The 24,542-nt window shown below is 49.6% G+C and overlaps 8 protein-coding genes across 8 annotated transcripts, besides 1 other annotated feature; 4 read left to right on the top strand and 4 right to left on the bottom strand.

Moving 5' to 3' along the window:
- Positions 1-416: 416 nt before the first annotated feature.
- UA08_03635 (Acetyl-CoA carboxylase) lies at positions 417-7,476 on the bottom strand (the record flags this gene model as incomplete). The annotated part of the gene is made up of 4 exons (XM_020265957.1): positions 417-1,193; positions 1,260-6,939; positions 6,990-7,255; positions 7,318-7,476. The coding sequence occupies 4 exons, from the start codon at positions 7,474-7,476 to the stop codon at positions 417-419; spliced, it is 6,882 nt and encodes a 2,293-aa protein (XP_020121488.1).
- A 3,565-nt stretch (positions 7,477-11,041) lies between these two features.
- Positions 11,042-12,864, bottom strand: UA08_03634 (hypothetical protein; the record flags this gene model as incomplete). The annotated part of the gene is made up of 2 exons (XM_020265956.1): positions 11,042-12,544; positions 12,625-12,864. The coding sequence occupies 2 exons, from the start codon at positions 12,862-12,864 to the stop codon at positions 11,042-11,044; spliced, it is 1,743 nt and encodes a 580-aa protein (XP_020121606.1).
- Positions 12,865-13,798: 934 nt separating this feature from the next.
- UA08_03633 (hypothetical protein) lies at positions 13,799-15,159 on the top strand (the record flags this gene model as incomplete). Its single annotated transcript, XM_020265955.1, has 4 exons — positions 13,799-13,908; positions 13,985-14,406; positions 14,462-14,593; positions 14,645-15,159. 4 exons carry the CDS (start codon positions 13,799-13,801, stop codon positions 15,157-15,159), a joined length of 1,179 nt encoding a protein of 392 aa, XP_020121607.1.
- A 464-nt stretch (positions 15,160-15,623) lies between these two features.
- Positions 15,624-16,278, bottom strand: UA08_03632 (hypothetical protein; the record flags this gene model as incomplete). The annotated part of the gene is made up of 2 exons (XM_020265953.1): positions 15,624-16,017; positions 16,088-16,278. The coding sequence occupies 2 exons, from the start codon at positions 16,276-16,278 to the stop codon at positions 15,624-15,626; spliced, it is 585 nt and encodes a 194-aa protein (XP_020121609.1).
- Positions 16,279-16,556: 278 nt separating this feature from the next.
- Positions 16,557-17,984, top strand: UA08_03631 (hypothetical protein; the record flags this gene model as incomplete). Its single annotated transcript, XM_020265952.1, has 1 exon — positions 16,557-17,984. One exon carries the CDS (start codon positions 16,557-16,559, stop codon positions 17,982-17,984), a length of 1,428 nt encoding a protein of 475 aa, XP_020121610.1.
- Positions 17,985-18,321: 337 nt separating this feature from the next.
- On the bottom strand, positions 18,322-19,980 carry UA08_03630 (hypothetical protein; the record flags this gene model as incomplete). The annotated part of the gene is made up of 3 exons (XM_020265951.1): positions 18,322-19,668; positions 19,733-19,863; positions 19,923-19,980. 3 exons carry the CDS (start codon positions 19,978-19,980, stop codon positions 18,322-18,324), a joined length of 1,536 nt encoding a protein of 511 aa, XP_020121611.1.
- A 754-nt stretch (positions 19,981-20,734) lies between these two features.
- On the top strand, positions 20,735-21,742 carry UA08_03629 (Mitochondrial nuclease; the record flags this gene model as incomplete). Its single annotated transcript, XM_020265950.1, has 1 exon — positions 20,735-21,742. The coding sequence occupies one exon, from the start codon at positions 20,735-20,737 to the stop codon at positions 21,740-21,742; it is 1,008 nt and encodes a 335-aa protein (XP_020121489.1).
- Positions 21,743-22,114: 372 nt separating this feature from the next.
- UA08_03628 (hypothetical protein) lies at positions 22,115-23,718 on the top strand (the record flags this gene model as incomplete). The annotated part of the gene is made up of 4 exons (XM_020265949.1): positions 22,115-22,720; positions 22,780-23,047; positions 23,108-23,368; positions 23,540-23,718. The coding sequence occupies 4 exons, from the start codon at positions 22,115-22,117 to the stop codon at positions 23,716-23,718; spliced, it is 1,314 nt and encodes a 437-aa protein (XP_020121312.1).
- Positions 23,719-24,044: 326 nt separating this feature from the next.
- Positions 24,045-24,128: a repeat region (Identified by RepeatMasker using a combination of RepBase library and repeat library created with RepeatScout).
- Positions 24,129-24,542: the final 414 nt, after the last annotated feature.

The raw sequence follows: 24,542 nt of genomic DNA, 5'->3' as shown, positions 1-24,542 counted from the left end.
TATTTGTTGCTGTGATGATCACCTAGGGACAGGTGGGAGGAGCACGGGTTTGTAAGTCATCGGGGTTTAGTTAATCATGAATAAATGCAAGCCACGAGTTTATGACCTCGGGAGCATCTGATCATCTACCATTACGGGGACAGCAAGGCATTCAGCTACGAATGGAGACGTTACATTGAAATATAAAGGAAATTCATATTTGCACATTGATTCATAAAAGAGCGTACAAGACAAAACAAAATCATGACACAATCGTTGACAACACTAATAGTATGTAAGGGAAAACAAAGCACAACGATGCCTTTCAACCATTAACCCGACCTGTAACGAGCCTACGTGTATAATAATAAGAATGCAGTATCAAACCAAAATGAAAAGAAAAAAAGAGAAAAGAAAAAGGCAAGCCAGGATGCAAATTACACCGATCCCAGATACTTAAGGACGGATTCGCGCTCCTCGGCGGGCAACATGCTCAAAACCTGTTGGACACCCTTGAGACCTCCCTCCTTGTTGCCGATCAATAATTGAGCGACGTCTGAAGCAATAGTATCAGTCTTCAAGGCGTCAATCTTAGCAGAGATGGCCTTCTTGTTCTCTTCATACCAGAGAGCAACCTTGCGGTCGTTCTGGTCAAATTCCTTATCCAACAAGCCACTCCATGCCTTGAGAGTTAGGGTATGAGCCTCACGAACAGCCGAAGAAGGTGCAACAATGCTGCTAACAGACTTAGCACCGCTGTTGCCAGACTTTGGCGTGGGCGCTGGCTGGGCTTCAGTCAAGCGCTTGAGAATCAGTTCTTCGCTCAGACGGCGGCGCAGACGCCAGTAGAAGAACCGTCTGGCGTTCTTCCATTGCAGAGGTTGACGGATGGTACCCTTGGCCTCCATACGTCCTGCACGGTCGTGAAGGTCGGCGAATTGCAGGGCAATTTGCAGGTAGACAGGCGAGAGTTGCTCCTCACGGGCAGCCATCTTGGCCTTGACTTCGGACAGCTGCTCGTTGCTGAGTGACTTGTCCTCCAGCTGTCGTCGAAGCTCACCATAGGTAGCATCCAAGCGAGCCATGGTGTCAAGCTGCTTCTCGCGACGGTACTTGATGTTAACAATACCCTCGGGCTCCAACACACCACCGCGAGCTTCCTCATCCGCATACATTTCCATTTGCTGGGGGTTAATGGTTGGATCAATGACCACCTAATAGTAATATTAGCAAGTGTTACGAAGCAATTAGAGATATAGAAAACAGCAATAGTAACTTACCCATGAACCACCACGGAGCTCACCGAAAGGCGGGATGTACACAAAGATCGGCTGCTCATATTTAACAAGAGCATCAACGATGTAAGAACCGTACTTGAGAACTTCGTTGTACATATCACGCTGTCCACCAGAGAATCCACGCCAGTTAGCCAGGATCATTACTGGAAGCTGTTCACCATTGTTGAAATCCCGCAGAGCTTGTGCGGTCTTGTAGGCGGAGTTAGGGAACCACACTCCACCAGCCTCAGTGGTAGCCATTTCCATAGAGTCTGGGTTGGCAGGATCAGCCGGAGTGACGTTGTCGACAGAGCGAGTCTCAACTGCAATAACACCCATAGGGATACCGCCCAAGCGAGCACGGCCAACAACGACAGTTCTGGCCCAACCACCAAGGCTCTCTTCGAACGAGTCCTTGTCGAAGAGACCGCTCAAGAAGCCGTCCTCCTCCTGCTTTCCGGCAATTAGCCATCTCACATCGTACGGCTGTCGGGGGGGAGGAACGAAGGTGATATCACGATCCCAGTTGTCGGACAATGGTCGAATTGGAACAGGAGAACCCTTCTTTTCAGGAACGAATGATAGCCAATCCACGATCTTCTGAATACCCTCAAAGTCGTCGTTAGCAGTCATGTGAGAGACACCATTCTTGTACATGATTTGAGTGCCACCGAGCTGCAGGTTAGAGGTATAAACCTCTCGGCCAAGCAGCTTGTTGATAGCTGGAGCACCGGTAAGGATGATAGGCTGGCCTTCGACTTGGATTGCACGTTGACCGAGACGCACAAGGTAGGCACCGATACCAACGGAACGGCAAGTGACAAGGGTGATGGTGAAAATGTCCTCGTAAGCCCGCGAGGTTTCACCAGCAATGAGACCTGAGCCACGCAGACACTCGACACCGAGTCCGTCCTTAGCACCAATGACCGAAGTGATTTTGTGACGCTCTTCGCCAGCTTCGGTAATGGGCTCGGTGATGACTTCCTTAACTTTTCGCTCATCAAATTTCTTCTTGACCTCGGGAGTCAAATAAAGATATTTAAAGCCAGCTTCTGGCTTAGCAGGGTCGTTCCATGCCACGTTGAGGTAAGGAATCAACTCATCAGCCATACCAATGCGGGCACCAGAGTTGGCAGACAAGTAGATACGAGGGATACCAAGCTTCCTGGCCAGCTCAGTGCACTTGTGGAAGAATTTATCTTCCTGTGGACCAAATGAACCGATTTGATATGTGATATCGTTGGCAATGATAACGAACCTGCGGCCCTTAGGATATTCGGGGGTGTAGGCTGTAACGATCCAGCCGACCATACCGTGTGTGTTGGTGCCAGCTTCGCGAGACACTTCAACTAGATTGTCGGTGTCGTCCAAGACGAGCTCGCTGTACTCGATGCATTCACCCACGGGAGGTCGCTTCTCAGCTAGGGATGGGATGCTTGCAATGCTCTTGGTCCAGCTGTTTTGGAAGGCTTGGCGGAACAGTTCTGGAAAGTCATAGACGTATTGAGTACCCATCAAATGAGCCTTGTAACGCTTAGGCTGTAGCCACTCCTTGGTAGGATAAGGCGTGGATACTGGGCGCAGATGCATGGAGCCAACCTTTGAGTCATCTCCAATACTGTGGAAGATCCATTCTCCCTTCTCGGACTTCCTCTCAACGTACAATTCAACTTGAATGATGAAACCATAGGTGTTATTAATGACGACACGCAGTGGGTAAGAAGCACCGGTAGCCGGGTCGGTACACAAAATGCGAATTTCAGCACCAGTGACACGAAGTCGCCAGAGACGAATACCAAATCGGTCGACAAAGCCTGCCAGAGCATCCTCAACGTCCTTGGGTTGCAGAGGGAACACCTGCGAGAAGTTGATAAAGATGTGGTTGAGATCAGAGTTGTTGTTTCCGATAACTTCCAAGGCATCGAGAATATCGTTCATCAATCGGTCGGCCTCCGAGATCAAGTATTCAGCAGTGGGGATGTCATCGCGGAGACGGCCGGGACGCACAACTGCACGAGTGAAGTAACGCTTGTCGACAGTTTGGCGGTCAACCTCAGAGCCCTTTCCAATAGCCTCATAAACGTGAATGTTACGGTTTTGAGTGAAGACGGGCTTAATCTTGAACTTGGACAAGCGTCCCAATTCCAATTGAAAAGCCAATGCAGGTTCACTGTGACGGATACTTTCATCTTCCTCGTACAAGGGGCCACGGAAGGTAAAGTAGCCAGGGTAAGTACCGTCCTGGTGACCGCAAATGAAAGTGATGCGGCGGATTCGTCTAGAAAGAAGTTCTTCCTTGTTTTCGTTAATGATCTGCTTGAATTGAGCGAAAAGCTGGACATCGTCAAGATCCTCCACATCCCGGATGGCGACGGTACAGACACCGGACAGCTCCCCATTGCTGTCTTGACGTGGTGCAGGTCGGCGTTTACCACTGAGCTCGGAACTCAATAGGTTTGACTCAAGAGTCTTCTTTGGCTTGGAGGTGGTGCGAGGGAACACGCTGAGAGAGCGAGCGAGACTCTCCTCCACTTCCTCCAGGTACTGGACAGGGAGGATGACACCCTGGCGTGGGGATTCACTTGCCTCCTCATCGACCAGGTAAGACATGTCACTGATAGAGTGAATTCTCTTAAAGGGGTTAGGGCCCTCAGCGGTAGGTGTGCCTGGAGTAGACGGGTGAGAAGATGCGATGGGAAGTCCAAAGTCAGCCTCGCCGATCTTTCCCAGAGAGAAGTCCCAGGAGACAAAAGGGGATTCGCCTTCAGTGTGATACTGAATGCCCTTCAGAGTGTAAGCACGGTAGGCACGGCGAATATAGACTTCCAAGGCAGCCAATGTAACCCAGACGTCGGAGTGAGAGAAGAATTGTGGCAAGACGTCGAACACGGTGAATTTGGAGTCAACAACTTCCTTCAAAACACCAAAGTCTGGTTCCCGATGATCCCATCCAGCCTCGCCATAGCGAGACTCAACTACAGATGAGCGCAGAATATGTTCCATTTGAGTGGCTCTCTCCTCAAGGGATGGCAAGGCAGCTTGGATAAGAAGCTCACGGGCCTTAAGAGCGACCTTGGACGCAGCGCGGGACTCTAATTCTGCAAGTTTTCGCAAGATCGGCTTAACATATTTGCCAATGTTGCCAACGTTGGGTTGGTTTGGACGGTACAGATCCAAAATAGCAAGGACAAGGTTATTCTTTGTGCCAACTTTCGTGTGGGAAAGGACGGTCTGAATTACAGCACGAATGTCATCCTTGTTCTCGTCACGTAGTTTCAGGATGACCTCCTCATCACGAGTGTTCCGTCCTGTAAACCTACTCTCGACAGAATAATACTGCTCCAAGAGCTCAATGAAGACCTTATACTCATGAACCTTGAGACCATCATAGTAGAGCTCAATCACGCTAACAAGGGGGGTCAAAGTAGTCTTGAGGATGTCTGCATCTGCCGGGTTGACATTCTCTTCAACGAACTTGACGATTGTCTTTTGCAGAGACTTGGCGGGGAACTCAGCTTGTCGAGATTTGGCGCGTTCAACAACCTGTGCGACTTGACTGGAGAGCTTGGCTGGCATACGAGAGTGAAGAGCAGCGAACTGTGCATTCCACTGACCGTAAGGAAGCTCAGGATCACGCAATACCTCGATCAGTTCCTTCAAGGTTTGCTTCATAAGGAACTGATTGTCATAACCTTTGAGAATGTTCTCCAAAGTGCTATGAAGAAGTGCGTACCTCTGGGGAGGTTTGTTACCGACAATCTGGGGAGGACCAATGTCGGGAAGCTGCCCGCTGAAAGGCTGAGCATGCTTGACACGAGATGGGTCATCCAATGCCAATATACCAAGAATGTCACCAGCCTCCAGGGTTGCACCGGGCTGCTTGATGAACTGTACAGTACCGTCCTCTTGGGCAATCAAAGGCATGTACATCTTCATGACCTCAACCTCAGCAAATGGCTGTCCAGCCTTAACATGGTCGCCATTATCCACGGTGAACTTGACCAGCTTTCCAGGGCTAGGGGTACGTAATTGTGTTGGATCGTTCTCCTGCTCCAAAAGGCAGGTCTTGCCATCGACACTCATGCGGGTAGCCGCGGCCTCCTCTTTCCAGTAGACATTGTGACTGCGGCCATTCATCAGAACAAGCAAGCCACCATCAGCCAAGGCACGGACACCAACTGAACATTTGGAGCCGTTGATGAAGAGATGGTAACTATCAGCACTGGCCTTGGTGGCAGTAAACTTATAGCGGCTTCCATCGTAGATAAATTCGACCGGGAAAACAGTCTTCAGAACCTCCTTAGATGGGACTTGACCTCTCTCTAGGTTGGATTGGTACTCAGCAATGCATCCCTCACTGGCCAAATGAGCCTTTGTAACGGCACCACAGATAACAGCCAATGTTGGGTCTGGGCGTTCTGCGGTAAGCTTGTTGGAGATCAATTGGTCTAGCCACCCGGTGGTGATGGTGTTATCCTCAAACGCAGGTGTTTCGAGCAATTTGATAAGGTATTCGACGGTGGTCCTGAAATCACCACGAATGCTGAGTTCCTTTAAGGCAACAACCATGTGTTTTCTAGAAGCCGTACGGTTTTCACCATAAGCGAAGATGTGACCGAACTGACTGTCGGAGAAACTGTGAATACCACCGGAGGAACCGACGGAGAAATAACCCCAGACATTGGATGAACTGCGGAAGTTGAGCTCGTGCATAGTTCCACTTGACGGTTTGAAGCCCTCGCCAGGATCTTCGGATGTGATACGGCAAGCGGTACAGTGACCCTTGGGCTGTGGGCGACGCTGCGCTGAGCTGCTGTCCTCCTTGGAAAAGTCGAAATCGATGGTGGAGGAAGTGTGGGGGTCGACACCATACAGAAGACGGATGTCGCGAATACGGTGAAGAGGAATACCCATGGCAATCTGGAGTTGAGCAGCAGGCAAGTTCACACCAGTAACCATTTCAGTGGTGGGGTGCTCGACTTGTAGACGAGGGTTAAGTTCCAAGAAGTAGAACTTGTCATCGGAATGGGAGTACAAGTATTCAACAGTACCCGCCGAGACGTAACCGACAAGCTTACCCAAGCTGACTGCAGCACGCTCCATAGCCTGGAAAGTGGTGTTGTTCGCAATGGTGACGGGAGCCTCCTCAATAATCTTCTGGTGTCGTCGCTGAACCGAACAATCACGGCCGAAGAGCGAGATATTGTTACCATATTGATCAGCAAGCAACTGAACTTCCAAGTGCCTGGCATTGCTAGCCAGCTTCATAATGAAAATAGGCGAGCCAGGAATCTCACTGGCAGCGGCATTATACAGGTTCACGAAGTCCTCTTCTCGTTCAACTTTTCGAATACCTTTACCACCGCCACCTTCGGACGCCTTCACCATGACAGGGAAGCCAATCTTGCGAGCGGCCTCCAAACCTTCCTGTGGTGAATGTGTGCAGCCAGTGTCGTAGACATGGTCCGCGACCGTCACGATTCCATCCTTGTCCACCTCGACCTCTTCAACTCCGGTTCCAGACCAGGGAATGCAAGGCACGCCGGCATGTTGCGCAACAATTGTCGAAGAGATCTTGTCTCCCAGTGATCGCATGGCAGAACCTGGAGGACCAATGAAGATGATCTTCTTTGGCGATGCCGCCAAGGATTCAGGAAGCTTTGGGTTTTCGGAAGCATGACCCCTGTGATTTAAGTTAGCAAAAGCTCCTTTATTGCGTTGTGGATGTCATACCATCCGGCCCAAACAGCATGAACATTCATGCGTTCAGCAATATCAACAATCAACTCCACGTTGGCATAATTATTGTTGTTAGTACCACCAGGTACCTCTACATATTGGTCTGCCATGCGAATGTAATCGGCGTTGGCTTGCAAATCTTCAGGCGTCGCCATGACAGTGAACTGTATGGCACGCTCATTGCCAAACACTTCATATGCCCATTTTCTTACTGAACGAATTTCTTTCACGGCAGCAATACCGTTGTTGGCAATGAGAACCTAGAAACACCAACCCGTTAGGCCAGAATCATTTCTTCTATGTCGTTGAGAGCTATACATACCGAGGTAATGACTGAGTGACCATCATGAGCAGCAACAAAGTCCTTGACGTTGCTTGGGGGAGCAGACTCTAGGCTGTTTCCGCCGATAAAATGTGATGGCAGGTTATGTTTCGCGGCGAACGAACTGCCGTTCGCCTGTACTCCGTTCGTAGCAGGCATGTTGACTTGGTCAAGCAGAGCTTTCCATAAACCGGGAAACAAAAAGCGATTGCCCGCTAAATGAGATGTGGTGAGGAATTAAGTGACAGGGCTAGTGAGGGCCCTAGCTTCTCATATATCTCCCCAAATCGAGCTGAGACTTGGTAACTTGGGGGCGATAACGTTTCGGCTGACGGAAGGAACGATATGATTGCGGCGTGCTAGGTAGGAAGAGCCTAATGCAACAAGAGATTATAAGATCAGAGCTGGTTTCCCAAGACTAAGAGAAAATCATGGAACACGCATTGGTGCGAAAGTCATGGTTGGGGGGGAAGAGAGAGACAATTGGCACACAAGAGAGAGGGAAACTAGTGAACTTGGGCGCAAAACAATGATCGCCCATTGGGTGGCCGAGCTACATGCATGCGGCTTATCAGTTGTTGGTGACATAGAGTAGTGTAGTACATACCTCGCGCAAGAGATTATTATAATAATAAGATGTAGAAGAGGGCGAGGCAGGCCGGAGAGAGGAAGGGAAAAGAAGGAGAAGATGGGAAGAGGAAGATGGAAGAGAGCAGAAAGAAAAGTTTGGTATAGATGTGGAGGTGGACTCAAAAGCTTCTGAGAGGGAAACCAACAGAAAGTTCCACGCACGGAGGAGATTGACCGGGCACTCAATCAGTGGATCATGGAGATTGAAGTAGTACTCGTTCGAAGAAAAGCGTCGGAGTCAAGGACGAGAGAGGTATTGCTGGCTCGTCGATCCCGCCTGCGATTGAGTCTGCTAGCGGCATTGGGGAGGTCGCGCCTGCCGGACGCAGAAAAGTTTACTTCCATTCCCGGTTGGGCCTAGCGCGGCAGTAGCGGCCCGCCTCTCTCCGGGGCGGGCGAGATCGAGTGGGCAAGAGCGCTCCCTCACTCCTTCCTTCCCTCCCCCAACTGTTTTTGCCGGGCGGCGTCGCGCCTCGTGACTGGTCGAGGCCGTCGGCTCTCGGCGTTTTAGTTTTTCCCGCCTTCCCAACTTGTGTTCGGCGTGTTGGGCCTTCCCGCTGCCTGTGGAGCTGCCGTTCAACAAAATCTCTATCTACACTTCCTGTTCGCTTCTTCCACAACCAGGCACGTATGGCGTTGCAGTGAACCACCGAGCACAGGGTGGACCTGACATGCCGCTTTCGCTCGCCAAAGCCAGAACCAAAGCCAGAGCCAGAGCCAGAGCGGCGCAAGGGTTGGCCCGCAAACGAACCCGCCCTTGCATCATCCAGCCTGGCCCCAACCGGCCCTATGGAAGCCCGCGCGCGTCCCTACTGTAAGTCTACCGTGGAGCATGGAACCGCCAACTTTTTTTTAGGAACACAAAGTGTCAGCGATATAAAAACTCCGTACCGTGAGAAAGCTCCATGTCGCTAGCTAACTATGTATTACTGTTTCTCAGGTACAGGTATCGTCGTCCGTGCAACCACTTTCCTTATCAGACACGACGTCATTTCGAGACGACTACTACTCTACCGCATCGGTCGGTACATACAATTATCAACCAATAAACCCAAATCTGAGCTGTCGGATATTTGACGAGACTATGGACGTCTTATCCGGAATATTTATCTGAGCAAGAACCACTATCCACTCGACATGCAGTAGTCGGCTTAATTACATATAATAAAATACGTTGTACGTATGTATCTGAAAGTTCGCCCCGAATCAGTGACACTGGCAGAAACATTCTTTCGGTTGTTTTCTGGAACAATTCGGACGGACTGCGGGCACTGCTTCCATTAGCCAAGCGCTCTAGCTTGTTGGGGCCGTTCTGGCAAGGTGTGATCGATGGCTGGCTAGCCAAGCGAACCCGGTCCATGAGTTGTCATCCCTTGCTGCTCTGCTTGAATGCGGAATTGATATTGGATCGATCTGCAACGTCATGACTACTCCGTACTAGTACATAGTAGTTACTAAAATGCTAATCAAGTTATGTGAATGTCGAAGACGATCCACCCGAGATACGATAATGCACGAGACTCGTCGATGCTACGTATAGGAGAGGCACACAAACAACAACTTCTATTTGCAACCAGGGGAATGTACTTGTGTATCAATCGAACAATGTACTACATAGTACATAGTACATACTTTTATACTATATAGTAACACGGAGTATGTAGCATGGAGTATTAATGCGGACTGCCTGCTGCGTAGTGCTTATCCAATTAGCTTTAGCTCTTTCCATGACCGTCGCAATGACCGATGCAATTCTAGATTCTGATGACCAGATACAACAAATGACCGACCCAATCAACTACCCTGTCGATGCCTATGTACCAAATCGCTTAACTACGCATAGTTAATATTTTAATCAGTTAACTACGGAATAGTTCGAAACACACCATCGACGTACCTCGTATCTAAAATATAGTTTAAGCCCTAATCCACCACCCCCATAGTTCATCACCATCAACAACATATAAGTACCCAACCTCAAGATAAACAATAGGTTCATAGTCCGCCCACACCATCAGTATCGGAGTTCACAAATCCTATCCCTCTCAAAGAACCCTAGAAATCGTCGCTAAATTAAAACATTATTCCAATCTAAACCCGAATCATAGTTAATTGTCCGGAGTATCTACCACTCTGGAGTCCGAACGGGCCGGGCCTTTTTGTTTTCGGACCCCGTCCAAATTACCTATCTTACCAAGTTACCATTTGTTAGTTACATGCGTGCATACTTGGCTCGCATTTCTTTTTTCTTCGTCGGTGAGTTTATTTCCGAATGTGTTGGTTTTTGGTCGTTGGTACGTGTTCGTTGGGCATCTACATACATAATGTACCGAATATCTCCATGGCATATGCACAGATCATGCAGGCAGGGTGGGTCAGGTCGGATGCCGACTGAACATATACCTAGGTATGATATCACTGGCTAAATACCACTAGATGTTTTGTAGAGGCATTTAGTTTCTACGCAAATATTGTACTATCTGGTTTCATTCATGCTGGGTATTTATCTAAAACCATCCAACTAAAAAAAAAAAGGGAAAAAAACCAAACTAATCACAACGAATTGAAGGATCCTTTGTAGTTGTCAGTTTCAAACTATTGGTGCGACCCAAGAAAGTACTTCATAGTAGTAGTGGTAAAAGGAAATGCATGCTGTGCACAGCAATAGGACTCCGTCTAATATGACGAAAAGATGATAATGAGATCAGACACTTCTTTCTGAAAGCCCGAGTCTGAATCTGAGTTTGAGTCTCAGCCGCAACGCGCAAGTCGTACCTGTGACAAACACGTGCAGTGTATGTTATGGGGTATGTAATGTATCAAGGCAAAAAGAAAATAAAGGATATATGCCACCTTCCAGTCTGAAAAAAAGGTCCTGAATCGAGAAAATAAAGAGGCGCCTGACTGTTGTTTCCAATGGATCGAGATTGATGACCAATGCACCTATACGCCATGCAATAATTGAACACCATTTTGGCTTCAAGAAAAACCAAGAAAAGAGCAAAAGAAAAGTTCAGTACCAATCCAAGTAAGTAAACATATAGCGAAAATTGGATCAGCGTGTGAAAGCGCCTTAACCATGTGGGCGCAAGGATCAATAGGTCTCGCCAAGATCTTCCAATTTCAGAGGGGCCTCCTGGTTTGCTTTCGGTTGATTTTTCTGCACATCAACCTTAGAGTTGATCCGCCGTGGCGTAGGCAAACCTGTCATCTGACCGATGCTGCCACTAGGTCGTTTCTTAAGACCCCCAGGTCCAGGTATCGATGACCGGAAAGATCCCTGCTCTAGTGTGCCTCGACGCGGGGTAGGTGTTGAGATATCGACGTCTTCTTCAATAAATGTCATACTCTTGGGTGGTCCGTGAGTCTGAGAATATGAGCTGAGTGAAGAACGTGGTCGCCGACTTTCCGTTGTTGGGTTGGTCGAATAATGGCCGAGGGGCGTTCGGGTACGATGTAGGCTTTGTCTACTATCTGGCCGAGCGTGTGTGATCGCACCACTATAATTCCCAGGCCCGATGGAACTGCGACTGGAGAAACTAGTCCTACTGCTGGGTCGACTATCAACCGACCGCCCAAAGGACTGCCGACTCTGTGGCATGTATGAAGAGTAAGTGGTGGCATCTCCATCCCGCACCGACGAGCTTGCGCTGCCTGTACTTGTTCGCTTACGGGAGCTCTTGCGGAGCGTCACAGATGACGGTATCGAGGCCTGACTCATGGCGGACGGTGTTCGCGGTGATTGACCATTAGGCGTCTCTACCGGGGCGGGAAGTCGAGACCTGGCCGAGTGCACTCGTTCCTCGAGTTTTTGCACCTTTCCAATTAGGCCCCGGATCTGATACAGTGAGCCCGACCTAGGAATGCCCGCCTGGGAAGAGCTGAGCCTTGAAACACTCTGGCGTGATGACAGCGATGGGGTAGAGAACCCATTAGCATGTGGAATAGATGGAGTGCGAGTATGTCGGCTATAAGCTGAACGGCGTGCCGACTTTTTTCCAAGAGAGACCCGTGTACCCGTGAAGCCACCGTCGGTCTTACGCACGCTCATAGATGACTCGGAGGCGCTTGGCGAAGGAGGCGTGATGGCATCCGATGTGGCTGAAGAAACTGATTTTGCAGGAGGCGTGGTCATTGTTGGTGATGACGCTGTGGTCACGGGCGAGTGTTGGCTGCCTTCAGCAGTCTGGGCGTTGGCCGTAGAAGAGGACTCATATAGCACGGGCTTGCGACGACGGCTGAGCTCGCTCTCAGCTTTGCGCAATTTGTCGTTGATAATGTCCGCTTCGATCCTCACGTCCGAGAGTTCGTCGCGCAGACGCTGAGCCTCAATGCGCAGTCCCTCTCGCTCCTGCTCTCCGCTTTTGATTTCGTCTTCTAAGAGAACACCGCGTTCAATCGCGACGTTGTATTTAGATTCCAGATCCTCCAGGGATGACGTCGTGTTACGGGCCTGACGCTCAAAGTCATCGTTCGCGACCTCAGTATCTCGCAACCTTAATTGCAAAGCCCGGTTTCCTTCTCGTAAGCTAGTAATCTCCTTTTGCAAGGTGTTCTGGACCGAGCTTGCTTCAGCCTTTGCTTGTTTATATTTAGTCTGAACACATACAGAGCAGCTGTTAGCGTAGTACCTAGACGTGGAATGCGACGAATCGAAAACGAGCAGATAAAACATACTTTCCATTCTTCCACTTCATAACCCAAAGTTTCGACTTTCCCTTTCAAATGCCGCTCCCGTTTCTCAGATGCTTCAATGTCCTTTTCCAACTCGACCTCCAGTTCCCGACTGGAAGCCTGGAATTCGGCAAGCTCGACCTCTAGCTGCTCATACTGAGATTTGTAGTAAGCCAATTCCTCCTCCGCATTGCTACTGGCTTTTGGAGCCGAAGGTGTGCTGTTGGGATCGGCATCCGGCATTGTTTTGATGCTGCGGGGACGGGGTTATCGTGGGAGGTTGTTACAATGCCCGCACATGCAGAGCTATATCCAGTCAGAAGTGATTGCGTATGCCCGTGAATCGCAGAGTGTGGTCTATAAATGGCAACGCGATGGCGTAGAAGCAATTATTGTCGTTGTCGTCGTTGTCAGTTGTTGGTTGTTTCGCTGATAGGTGCGGGTTGCGGTGTTGTTGTTGTCGTCGTTGCCGCTGGGGTCGTTTCGTCCAGAGAGCGAGAGAGGTGGCCGGGGCAGACAACCCGTCTCAAGGCAAGGGCGAATGCGCATGCATTAACTTACCGTTTGGATGACTGCAGTCGCCCTCCTTCGAGAGGTCGTGGTGGTGTTGATGGCTGGAAGGATGTCAGCGGCAGGCTCGCTCACCGCCAAGGTTGGGCCCCGTGATTTGATTGTTGTTGCTTTGGTTGTCAGGGGCGGGCCCGATAAGCTTGCCCGCGAACGGCCTAGTGCGGGAAACCTCCGACCCGAACGAACCACATGCTTTTTGTCCTCAGCCGTGACTGTAAGGCAACCCAAGCACGAAGACATAAACCCGCGTCGCCGGCGCTGTGACTGAGGATTGGGCAATCCTAGCTCCCAGGGTGAGTAGACACTGCCCTTGAACTTTGAACTTTGCACTCTCCATCCACCCCGTCTGCCACACGCTGCCATGGCCGCTCAACGCCGTCCCGTCTCTCGTCCACTACATCCACGCACGGGCTTTTATCATCATATCTCAGACTTGCTACCACGCACTTCCTCTGCTGTCCCAGCGCTCTGAGGGAAAGCCATGGCCGCTTGATATGCGGAATCTCACGCCACCACCACCACCACCACCACCACCACCACCACAACGCTCCCGTGCGGAGTGGGAGCTAACTTGAGTTTCTCATTGCCAGTTGATGCCGGCCTTATAATGGCCACCGATACCACGGATTTGAATATGGATGCTCCAAGTGACCTCCAGGACATTCCTGACTCCGACATACAGCTACTTCCTCCTCCTGAAGCAACTTATCCAGACAAGTGAGCGGCTCGCCACCTATGGCCTAGTTTATATAACACAATGTTAGCATAGATAAGCTGATGTTATACGTATAAGAACCTCGCTTTTGGCCGCGGTGCATGCCCACGGTAAAGCGCATGGCTATAGAGTCGTGGTGAAGTCTTCTAGTACGCCGAATGATCAAAAGCCCGGCCGCACATCGAAGGTATGGCTTCGATGTGACCGCGGCGGTCAGTACCGACCGCGCAATGGGCTCACAGAGGAAACGCGGAAGCGAAGACGCACTTCGCGTCTCACGGATTGTCCCTTTTCGCTTCTTGCGGCAGGAACGCCAGGCTTTTGGACATTGACTATTACAGATCCCAGACACAACCATGGGCCAGTCATTGAGCGGCCAAAGGTCATACCGCCGAAACTCAAGAAAGGACAAATTGCCGCACAACCTTATGACTGGCCTCATGACGCTACCTTTACTCCTTTTACCACTGCACTTGTCATAATTGATATGCAGAAGGATTGTAAGTTACGGCCGAGTCTTACGATAAAGGAGAGCATGCTGACAACTATTCCTAGTTTGTGCTCCTGGAGGGTATCTAGAGTTCCAGGGGCACGACATATCCGCGACACGAGCAATCGTGCCAAAGCTGCAGCGTCTGCTGCAAAGCTTCCGCTCTGCTGGGTTTGCTATCTACCATACGCGAGAAGGTAAATCGACACCTTTTTCCTCTCCACTGCTCCATACCCTAACGTTTTCAGGCCATCGGCCCGACTTATCTACGCTGTCCAGTCGAGAGAACTATCGGTCTCATAATAACTCATCCGCTTTGGGCATTGGATCTCCGGGACCGCTAGGTCGACTTCTAATCCGAGGAGAGGTCGGACACGACACCATCGATGAGCTTTACCCACTACCAGGGGAGCCAGTTATTGACAAACCTGGCCGCGGTGCCTTTGCTCATACCGATTTTGAATTAATTCTACGCAATAAAGGTATCAAAAACCTTCTTCTCACGGGAGTAACTACGGATGTCTGCGTATCGACCACCATGCGTGAAGCAAACGACCGAGGGTTTGATTGCGTTGTTGTGGAAGACGCATGCGCCGCCACTGAGCCATCTTTGCATTCCAGCACGTTGGATTCCATTAAAATGGAAGGTGGGATTTTTGGATCTGTAACGACGATTAATGATGTTATGCAAGCATTAGAAAACTTCAAAACTGTCACTGTGAAAAAGCTGGCGCCGCAGATGGCTGCTCAGATGAGCGCTTGAATTTTGCATTTCTCTTTTGGATTCGCAGGTTCATGAAATGGGTATTTATTCGGATTTTCTGGCGCTTTAGAAAATGACTTTCAAAGGGAACATCGAACACAGCGAGCGAAACTTTTTATCACGATTTTGGCACTTTAGCTGACATTTTAATCATACTATATCCTTTTTGGCGATGCAAAAGTCGACCAATACAAGTTTGGGAGTAAACCATCGCCTAGATGTCAGGAATATGAAACGAGACAAATTCAATAAAAGGGTATCATATTGACATCTAATGTTCGAAAGAACAGAGGAACCACATACATAGTACTGACAACTACATATATCTATAAAGTACTAGCAAATTGAAAAAAAGAAAGAAGGAAAAAAAAAAAAAAAAGACGCAACCAACCAAGCCCTCAAAAACGCCATGCTTTTTGTAAATTTACGTTCATCCTCACATAGATCCAGCAAGAAACGCACAATCACAACCACTTTCTCCCCGCCGCAGCCACTCTGGTTCTAAACACTGGACTGGTGATCTGCATACCCTGCCGATAAAACGGGCTCATAACAGTCTTGACCCAGTTTTCATACACCTCTGTCATAAACTGTCTTATAGCTTCTTCTGTCTGAGGCGAAGTTGGGTTGGCAGCAATAGAGCTTGACGATGCTCTTGAAGCGGTTGCTGCACCTAGAGTGCTGGCTAGTGAGGATGTAGACGATGCTATACCACTGCCAGCAAGGGCACCACTACCGGTGGCAGAGGATGTGAGGTGAGGTGGTTGGTGTAAGAGGATAAAGCGTGTGCCGGAAGGGGTGAGGAAGGCAGATATGAAAGATGCGGTGGGTGGATAGGTGTCGACGTGTTTGAGGTATCTGGTTGTGCCATTCAGCATTAGTTTTTGTTTTTGTGTATATGTTTGATGATTCGGAAAGAAAGACTTACAGTGCTCCATTCGTCCACTGCGTCTCTTCGACAATATCCAAGCTTGCATGGACGATGAATTGATTCATATACTGAGCTGACTCTGGGAATCGGAAGCGTGCAATGCCATCGCCGCCAGCTTTGGAGGTGCCGAACGTGAGGTTGAAGAGCGGGACGTCCGTGGGGGAGATGATTGTGAAATAGTATGACATTATCTTGAAGTTATGTTGTTTTCCTCCCAAAGGTAATTCGGCATGTATTCTTTCTCTCGCTCGTCGCAATTCAGTGTCAGTCTGGGTCGCTAGTTGGCACTACGTACATTGTTGATTTAAGCTTCATGCTGCGTGGAAGTTAAAGTTAACCGTTAGTTATCAGCACGTGATTTATCGGGGCGGAGATAAACGATAACGAATTCGACTCCGCGCGCCCGCGAACTGAGCTCTTCACATCGACAAGGGAGCTTCAAATATACCACATTTCAACCTGCATAATGCCACCAAAACTATCCTACGGTCTTAACATTCCAAAACAAACGAACAAATTATCAGCCCTAGGAGGAAGCCAGACCAAATCACTAGCTGGCCAAAAGCGCAAGAAGACGATATTCGACGACTCTGACTCAGAGGGTGAACAGCAAGAAGGTCCAAGTCGCAATGATGATAACAGCGCAATTGAAATAACCACATTGGGAGGCCTTGATGGCCAAGACCTGGAGGAAGAAGAGAAAATAAATAAGGATGCTGCTCCACGCAAAGCTCCGCGGAGTACAGGGCTATCATTGTCATCGGCAAAACCTCCCAATGCCAGGAATGGCTCCAAACCATTTAAAGCCAGTATATTTGATGATGAGAACGATGAGGGACAGCAGCAAGACCAGCAGCCGAAACCCACAAAAAAATTCGGGTTACAAACATCAGAACAACACCCGACGGATAAAAATTATATAAACCTAGCAGCCCTCCACTCGAGCCGCAAATACGCAAAAGAAGCCGAAGCTATCGATCCCTCTATATATTCCTATGACGCCGTTTATGACAGCATTAAAGCGAAACGCGAGAAACCAAGCAAGGCAAATGCTAATGGCGACGGAGATGAGGGCAGCTCAAAATATATGGATGCGTTGATGCGCAGTGCTGAAGTGAGGAAACGAGATCAAATGCGAGCACGAGATCGACTCTTGGCGAAGGAGCGTGAAGCCGAGGGTGACGAGTTCGCGGACAAGGAGAAATTTGTAACGGCGGCGTACCGCGCACAGCAAGAGGAGGTCAAGCGGATGGAAGAGGAGGAAGCGCAGCGAGAAAAGGAAGAGGAGGAACGGCGCAGGAAGAATGGTGGCTCTGGAATGATGGGATTCTATCGCCAGATGCTCGCTCGAGATGAAGAGTCACACGGTGAAGTGATGAAGGCTGCAGAGGAGGCAGCTCGAAAAGTCGCGGCGGGAGAAGTACCCACAACAGACACAGCAACCGAGGCATCCACTGGAGAGAAGACAGAGGCACAAATAGCCGCTGAACTGAACTCTCGGGGTGCTAAGATTATCGTCAACGATGAAGGACAAGTAGTTGACAAGCGCCAGCTGCTCAGTGCCGGTCTCAATGTTGCACCACCCAAACCGAAGGCAAAGCCTACCGAACCAACGCGCACAGGTCCATCTACTACTGCATTTCGTCCTGGTGGTGCTCGTGCTGGTGGCCCGTCAGTCGCGGCTAGAGATGCTCAACGCGCTCGTCAAACCGAGATGGTAGCAGCCCAGCTCGAGGAGAAAGCTAGACAAGAGGAAGAAGCTGAAAAGGCGCGACAGAAGGAATTGGCAGAGAAGAATCGTAGTCGCAAGACGGAGTCGGATGTCTCTAGTGCTCGTGAACGTTACTTGGCCCGGAAGAGAGAGAGAGAAGCGCAGGCACAAAATCAGGGATAGCTAAGTTTCTGTTTTCTACTAATATCTGTGTATAAACTATAAAGTGTTCTTGCCCATTTGTGGCAGTACTCAAATAAGACCAAGGCTTGTGGTGAGATCTTCGCCGGGTTATTTGCCGTGTTGCAAAACATAAGTTGCACAAGTGTGCTTTTGTAAAGATAAATACAAAGTCATCATAGTCGTAAGAATAATCACATAAAACCACCCCCCTCTCCAAAATATAGTATCATATAGTCAATGCCTTCGAATAAACATTGTATGACAATTTTCCCGGTCTGAAAGAAACGCCTCTCCTAATCTATATATTCTTTCTGCCTTTGTTTTTTAGAATTTTGTCTCACGCCGTCAATGCGAAACTAATCCCCAATAGTCCCATGCCAGCAATAGCCGAGATGATGCATATATTCGGGTTATGGGTCAAGCTCAATCCTTCGCTGAACAGGTGTAGACCTACAGAGGTCATTATGCCAGCAGTTGCCGCAAACATGCCCCCGTAAACACCCCAGGAAGGACCCTCGGTGGCATCTTTTCCTCGGTCGGTGTACCATATCCACAAAGCTGCAAGACCAGCTCCAGCTGGTTGGCTGATTCCTCCTAATAAGCTTGCCCAAAAGATAGCCTTTGTTCTCGACCTAATCGCTAAAAACAGAGGCAAAGCAAGGGCAAATCCGTCGGTTATGTTGTGGATGAAAAGCGCGATGAAGACGGTCAGTCCTAAGGTTGGGCTTGCGTGATTAGTAGCGTAGGTAATGAATCCCTCAGGGAGTTTGTGCAGGGCTATGGCCAGTGATGTCTGCAGGCCAATTGAGAGAAAGGCATTTTGCGGAACGTGATGGTGATGCTGTGGAGAGGAGTTACTTGATTGTTCTTCCCATGGTTTGTTGGTCTCAGGAGTTGCCGATTCCTGACTGTCGTTGGCTGTCTGTTCCTCATCGTCATGACGAGGCGAGTTGGTGCGCTCGATATTTTGCGAGAAATAATCAGTAGCTTGTTGTTCATTGACAGGCCGATGAATTTCATTTTCATCTTGGCTAATAAGCGGGACGTGTCGAACAGTCAGCGGCGTGTCAGGCCCATCTTCACGGATGTTTGGATCTGATTCAATAACCAGTGGAGTCACTGCTCGTGTTTTATTTTGAGAGTCTGTTCCAATTCCACCGATCCAAAAGCAGAACTTCCCAGAGCCTAGCACCTTTCGACAATCCGTCCCGCAGGTTTGGGAGAAGCCGTAGCATGGCCCGTCTTCATCACAAAGATCTTTTGTAACTCCAAAGATCCGAGTGACACGTCTTCCCAGCAGTCGGCCCACTGAGTCACGAAAGAATGGTTTCGGCCGCATGTTACCAGTGCTTCTAGGATACAACCTTTGCGCAGGGCGCGTGTGATGATCGCTGGAGCGGTTTGGGAGAAGGGGCGTTCGCTCGTCACTTGCTGTGCCTGGACGGCTTTCTTCATCCTGGTGTTTGCGATTATGATGATCGTTCCCTTCCTCCCCATGGGTATGTGTACAATCGACTACATGCGATGGTATATAACGGTGCGTGATGCTGGAAAAGATGCTAATGATGATGACGCCGGCCAAGAAGAGTCCGATCAATGTCCAGGCAGCGGCAGGACTGGACAAACCAGAGCGAGCAAGATACTTCTTAGCGGTAGGTAGCATGCTATACAATGACGAGAAGATCTGTCGACTTTTTCTTAGTACATGTCATAGAAGAGGCGGCCCGCCAATTCGAGACTCAACCTACCATGATCCCTGCACTTAGACTCATCGAAGAAGACAGGAAAGTTCTATTTGTAGTGATATCAAAATTCCGTATTCCACAGCACGAGCGCAATATTACGTCTACGCAGATTATGCTGGCGCCGACAACACAAGCTAAGAATCAAATGTCAGCATGGACCTTCATTCTGGGACACGGCATAGAAATTGAGTACCGATTCCAGCAACACCGCTCATCACCCATCCACGGGCATCTCTCGCGTCGAGCCCCATGTTGGCTGATGGTGGTGGAGGTCGTGGTGCAGTCGTCGAGGGGGAGCAAGCGATGTCTGAGTGCGAGAGAACAAACGAGAGGCGGGAGGAGAATGATGTAAGAGGGCAACAGCCACTGTTGCCGGCAGTGACTACCGAGGGAGTCTCACTGCTTCAGCTCCTGGAAGGAAATCCTCACGGCGGCGTCGTTGATGCTGGCCATGGAGGAAGAAAATATTCATAGGTGGTGGCATTATATTCAAGGGTGCGCTGCAGCTAAATAAATAAACTACAGAAAGTTATGCTGCTTCCCCCAAGGTCCGCATTCTGGTCAGCAGATCAGTCACGTGGCTGCGTCGCACATGACATTCGTGACTCTCTCACACTGCTGGCTGTTTGGCATCTGCTAACCATCTAGCATGTTTTCTGCCTCTCTTCTTCTGCGCTGTGAGCATTATTGAGATGCGAAGAGAAGGAGAACGTTTCCGACAGGTGCAGAATAAGCCGTCTGTGATTGGCTGCCGGAGACTGGCCGCGCGCTTTTTGATTTCTCAATTTCACGCGACTGGGCCATCTGACAGTTGACCTCCAGGCAGACAACTTCGGTACCCTCGGTCTCTCCTGAGTTCAGTCAAGAGAGAGAGAGAGAGATACTTATACTAGACCCCTCCCAGCCTGAAGGTGCGTGTGTGTGTGTCTGCCGTGTGCTCTGTCAAAAACTTTTTTTCCCCCAGAATCTAATCTGCTATTAGTGCAGGAAGCGAGCTCGAGCACCATGTCCAAAACCACCTTTGCTATCTTTGCCGCGGCTGGAGCAGCTACCGGAGCAGGCGTCACGGCTCTGATCTATTCAGCAACATCTCCTCGCCAACAGACTACTCCTCCGCCTACCGCACTGGCAGTTCCAGCCACAACGACCACAACCACTGCTTCCCCGCCTATCCATGCTCCTACGCCGTCCTTAGCTGCCAAGGCTTCCACTGCATCTCCAGTCGATCCCTCGGGGCTGCTCCAGTATGGTTTCCCTGGCCCCGTCAGCGATCCCCTGAATACGCTCCCCTTGACAGGGGCCTATGACCGGCGAATGCGAAACCCGTCCTGGGTCGCTGAGCATATCACTCCCTTCTCGCTTTCTCTTAAGAACGCAGACCGCAAGCACAGTGCTTTTGCTGAAGACACAACCATCCCGACCATGTTCCGCGGGAAGCTGTCCGACTATTTCCGCTCGGGTTACGACCGTGGCCATCAGGTTCCTGCCGCGGACGCCAAATGGAGCCAAGATGCAATGGATGCGACTTTTGCATTGAGCAACATGTGCCCCCAGGTGGGAGAGGGCTTTAACCGCGATTACTGGTCCCACTTCGAGGACTTCTGCCGCAACCTGACCAAGACATACCCGTCCGTTCGCATCGTCACAGGACCGCTGTATCTCCCCCGCAAGGAGGCTGATGGCAAATACCGAGTTTCTTACGAAGTGATTGGCGAGCCACCCAATATCGCCGTCCCTACTCATTTCTATAAGGTCATCTTTGCCGAGCATGGAACCAATCCAACTGACAAAGTCGCTCTGGGTGCTTTCGTGCTTCCCAACGCTCGTATCCCGAACAGCCAGCCCCTAACCGATTTTGAAGTCCCCGTTGAGGCTGTCGAGCGTGCCAGCGGTCTGGAATTTGCGACGAAGCTTGATGCCTCCCGTCGCCGACGTCTGTGCCAGGAAGTGTCATGCGGTATTGTTGTGAGAGAATTCAACAACTCGCAAAAGTCATTGCCCGGCAAACGATGAAACAACGCCGAGGTCATCATGACTTTGTGTGCCATTATTCCCGTTCAGTGTAGTATTATTCTGGCATGTCTGTACATCTGCATTTCAGGCGTTGATACATCAGTTGTATTTGTAATTTATTCATTATAGACAGTGCCAATGCGTATTCACTTTGTCAATCTGAAGGAACCATGAAATATTTCCTATTAAATAGTTATTCTACTATGAATTTCTAGAGTGCCTCCACCAACGTCATGCGTTGGCTGCTCCACTTTTAGCTCTCCGCAACAAATCCCGTCGGGACTTCCGTCACTGCGTTTTTGTCTCTGCCATACACAATCCTGGACCATACACAAAGTTTTCAAAAAAAAAAAAAAAGGGACAAGAAAAGAAATGGCACACTCCAAACGCAACACCTCCCTCCCTCACTTCACATCCTACGAACGCTCCCTGCTACGCTCTAATTGGGGCACGCAACGCACTCGTCTGTCGCGCGAGTCATTCCTGCCTTTCGGCTCTTGCCAATTATGCCTACAGCCCGCGCGCGCACCAGTCGTCGCCTGTGCCACGAATGGGGATCTCTTCTGTCGCGAGTGTGCCATCAATGACCTGCTAGCCCAGCGCAAGGAGATCAAGCGCCTCGAACGAGAGCGCGAAGAGAACAAGAAACGCCTAGCGGAGGATGATGCGCGGGCTACCGAGGAGGCTAGGGCGAGGGAGTTGCATGAATTCGAGCTTGTGAGTATGGGTCTTGAAGGCGCGGTGAAGGATCGGAATCCGAAGAAACGGAAAGCGCCGACCATGGATGATAATAGAAGTGGTGGGAATAAGGAAGAAGAAATGGCGGCAAAGATCGATGCGGCTACAGAGGCGTTTCGGCAGAAGGAGATTGAGGTTAATGGGAAGCGCAGGAAAGTGTTTGAACTGGGGGAGGCAGAGATTGCGCGATATGCAAAGTCCGAGCTTGACAAACTCAAGAAACAGATCGAGCAGGAAAAGGTATGTCCATTGTTTTCTTATTATATTTAAAAAAAAAGCATGCTAAATAAAAGCTCTAGTCAGAAGCAAAGTCCGCTCTTCCATCCTTCTGGGTTCCTTCATTGACGCCCATGACGGAAAACGAGGCACTTTCAAACAAGAACCTGAAACTATCACCAATCTGTCCCGGCTCAACAAAGGAGACGCGACACGAGTACTCACTCAAGACCTTGGTAGATGTGCATTTCACCGAAGAAAAGCTAGACGGCCAGCAAAACCAACAGCAGCAATCATCTCGCATATGCCCGAGCTGCAAGAAGGCTCTAACGAATGGATTGAAGGCTATGTGTAAGCCTGCCTCTCCCCCTTGGGGCCTAGGACCTAGTGGTATACTAATATGAAATAAAGTAACCAAACCCTGTGGACATGTTATATGCCAACCCTGCGTGACAAAGTTCATGACACCAGAGTCAACCATCGACCCACATGCTGTGAACGACAACGACAACAAATATGAAAACCTCATCGGCCGTATGCTATGCTACGTTTGCGAAACGGATATTACGCCAGAATCCTCCAAGAAGAGTCGTAAATCGCCATTGTCATCACTGAAAGAAAAGGAGAAGTCTAGTAAAGTCAAGCCTGGTCTGGTGGAAATCAGATCTGAAGGTACGGGTTTTGCACGAGGAGGTGATAATATTGCTAAGAAGCAGGGTGTTGCTTTTCAATGTTGAAATCTATTACTACCACAGCAATATTGGCTGCAGAAAGTAACTACATCACGGTCTATATAACATTGAGTATATGAATATATAGGTAGAATCTGATTAGATGTTTTAGGCATTCTCATCTCGCTTCCCGGTGGTCCACTGCTTCTTCATCACATTATATATCCGCCTTGTCAGCATCTTTTGTGTGTGCGAACGCAACCAATAGAGTATGTCGATTTTCTTCGAGGCGATGGAGACGGCGACGAAGACATCCAGACGCTTGGTTCCACCATCGACATCGCGGAGTAATTCGACAGCTCGCTGGCGTCCAGTGATCGTCCGGCGTGTCAGCCTTATCGTGTGCGTTAAACACCATTTTCGACGCGCTGTAGGTAACGAGATGTAAGAGGGAATTTGCTAGATGAAGCGAAGCAATATGAAGGTATGCAAGAGAAAGGAGTATAGATCAAAGAAATGTAGCGATATAAAAGAGGAAAGATGATAGCAGCGAGTAGTTATCGAGAGTGAGGGATGGTAGTGAGGTAGGTATGTTTGGACGGGATAGACAGTCAGGAGACAGCGAAAAATGTGTCCGTCACGTCCAGGTTCACGTCTAGTTCACTTTGTCTTCGCTGGTAAGTCACGGAGCACCTTAATGGGACATCTGTAAATGCTCATTTGTGTGTATGTGTGTGTAAGTTATGCCTTATATTCCGCTGTCAGAAAGACACGCCTTCAGCGCTCCACGAATTGAACGAGTATTCGGGACCATGGTCCATTCAATGCAGATGACTACTACCTATACCGCACCCTGGCCGCCGACCATTCAGAGATCCATAGCGGAGCGTAATTTGGGTAGAGATTGGCTCCAGCCCGACTCAATAACGATTGTTGGCATGTTTTTGCCGGTAGGTTGGATGTGCAAATCCGGCTCGTCACGTTCAAAGCGCTGGGCTGAGCTTGTTGTTTAGTCCTTTACTGATCTAGCCTGCTGCACACTGACTACGGTCTCATCGGCACAGATGCTACCTCGAAGTGGAGATTCGTAAAGGTAGTGTAGCTATGAGCTCCTCCTTTGTAACCGATGGCAAATGACATGGAAATCATAGTAGGAAGGGCGGCCCCCCCCCCCC

The sequence above is a fragment of the Talaromyces atroroseus genome, assembly GCF_001907595.1.
Source record: "Talaromyces atroroseus strain IBT 11181 chromosome Unknown scaffold_3, whole genome shotgun sequence".
Classification (NCBI taxonomy): Eukaryota; Fungi; Ascomycota; class Eurotiomycetes; order Eurotiales; family Trichocomaceae; genus Talaromyces; species Talaromyces atroroseus.
The sequence above is the reverse complement of the archived record's forward strand: the minus strand, read 5'-3'. Positions and strand labels throughout refer to the sequence as shown.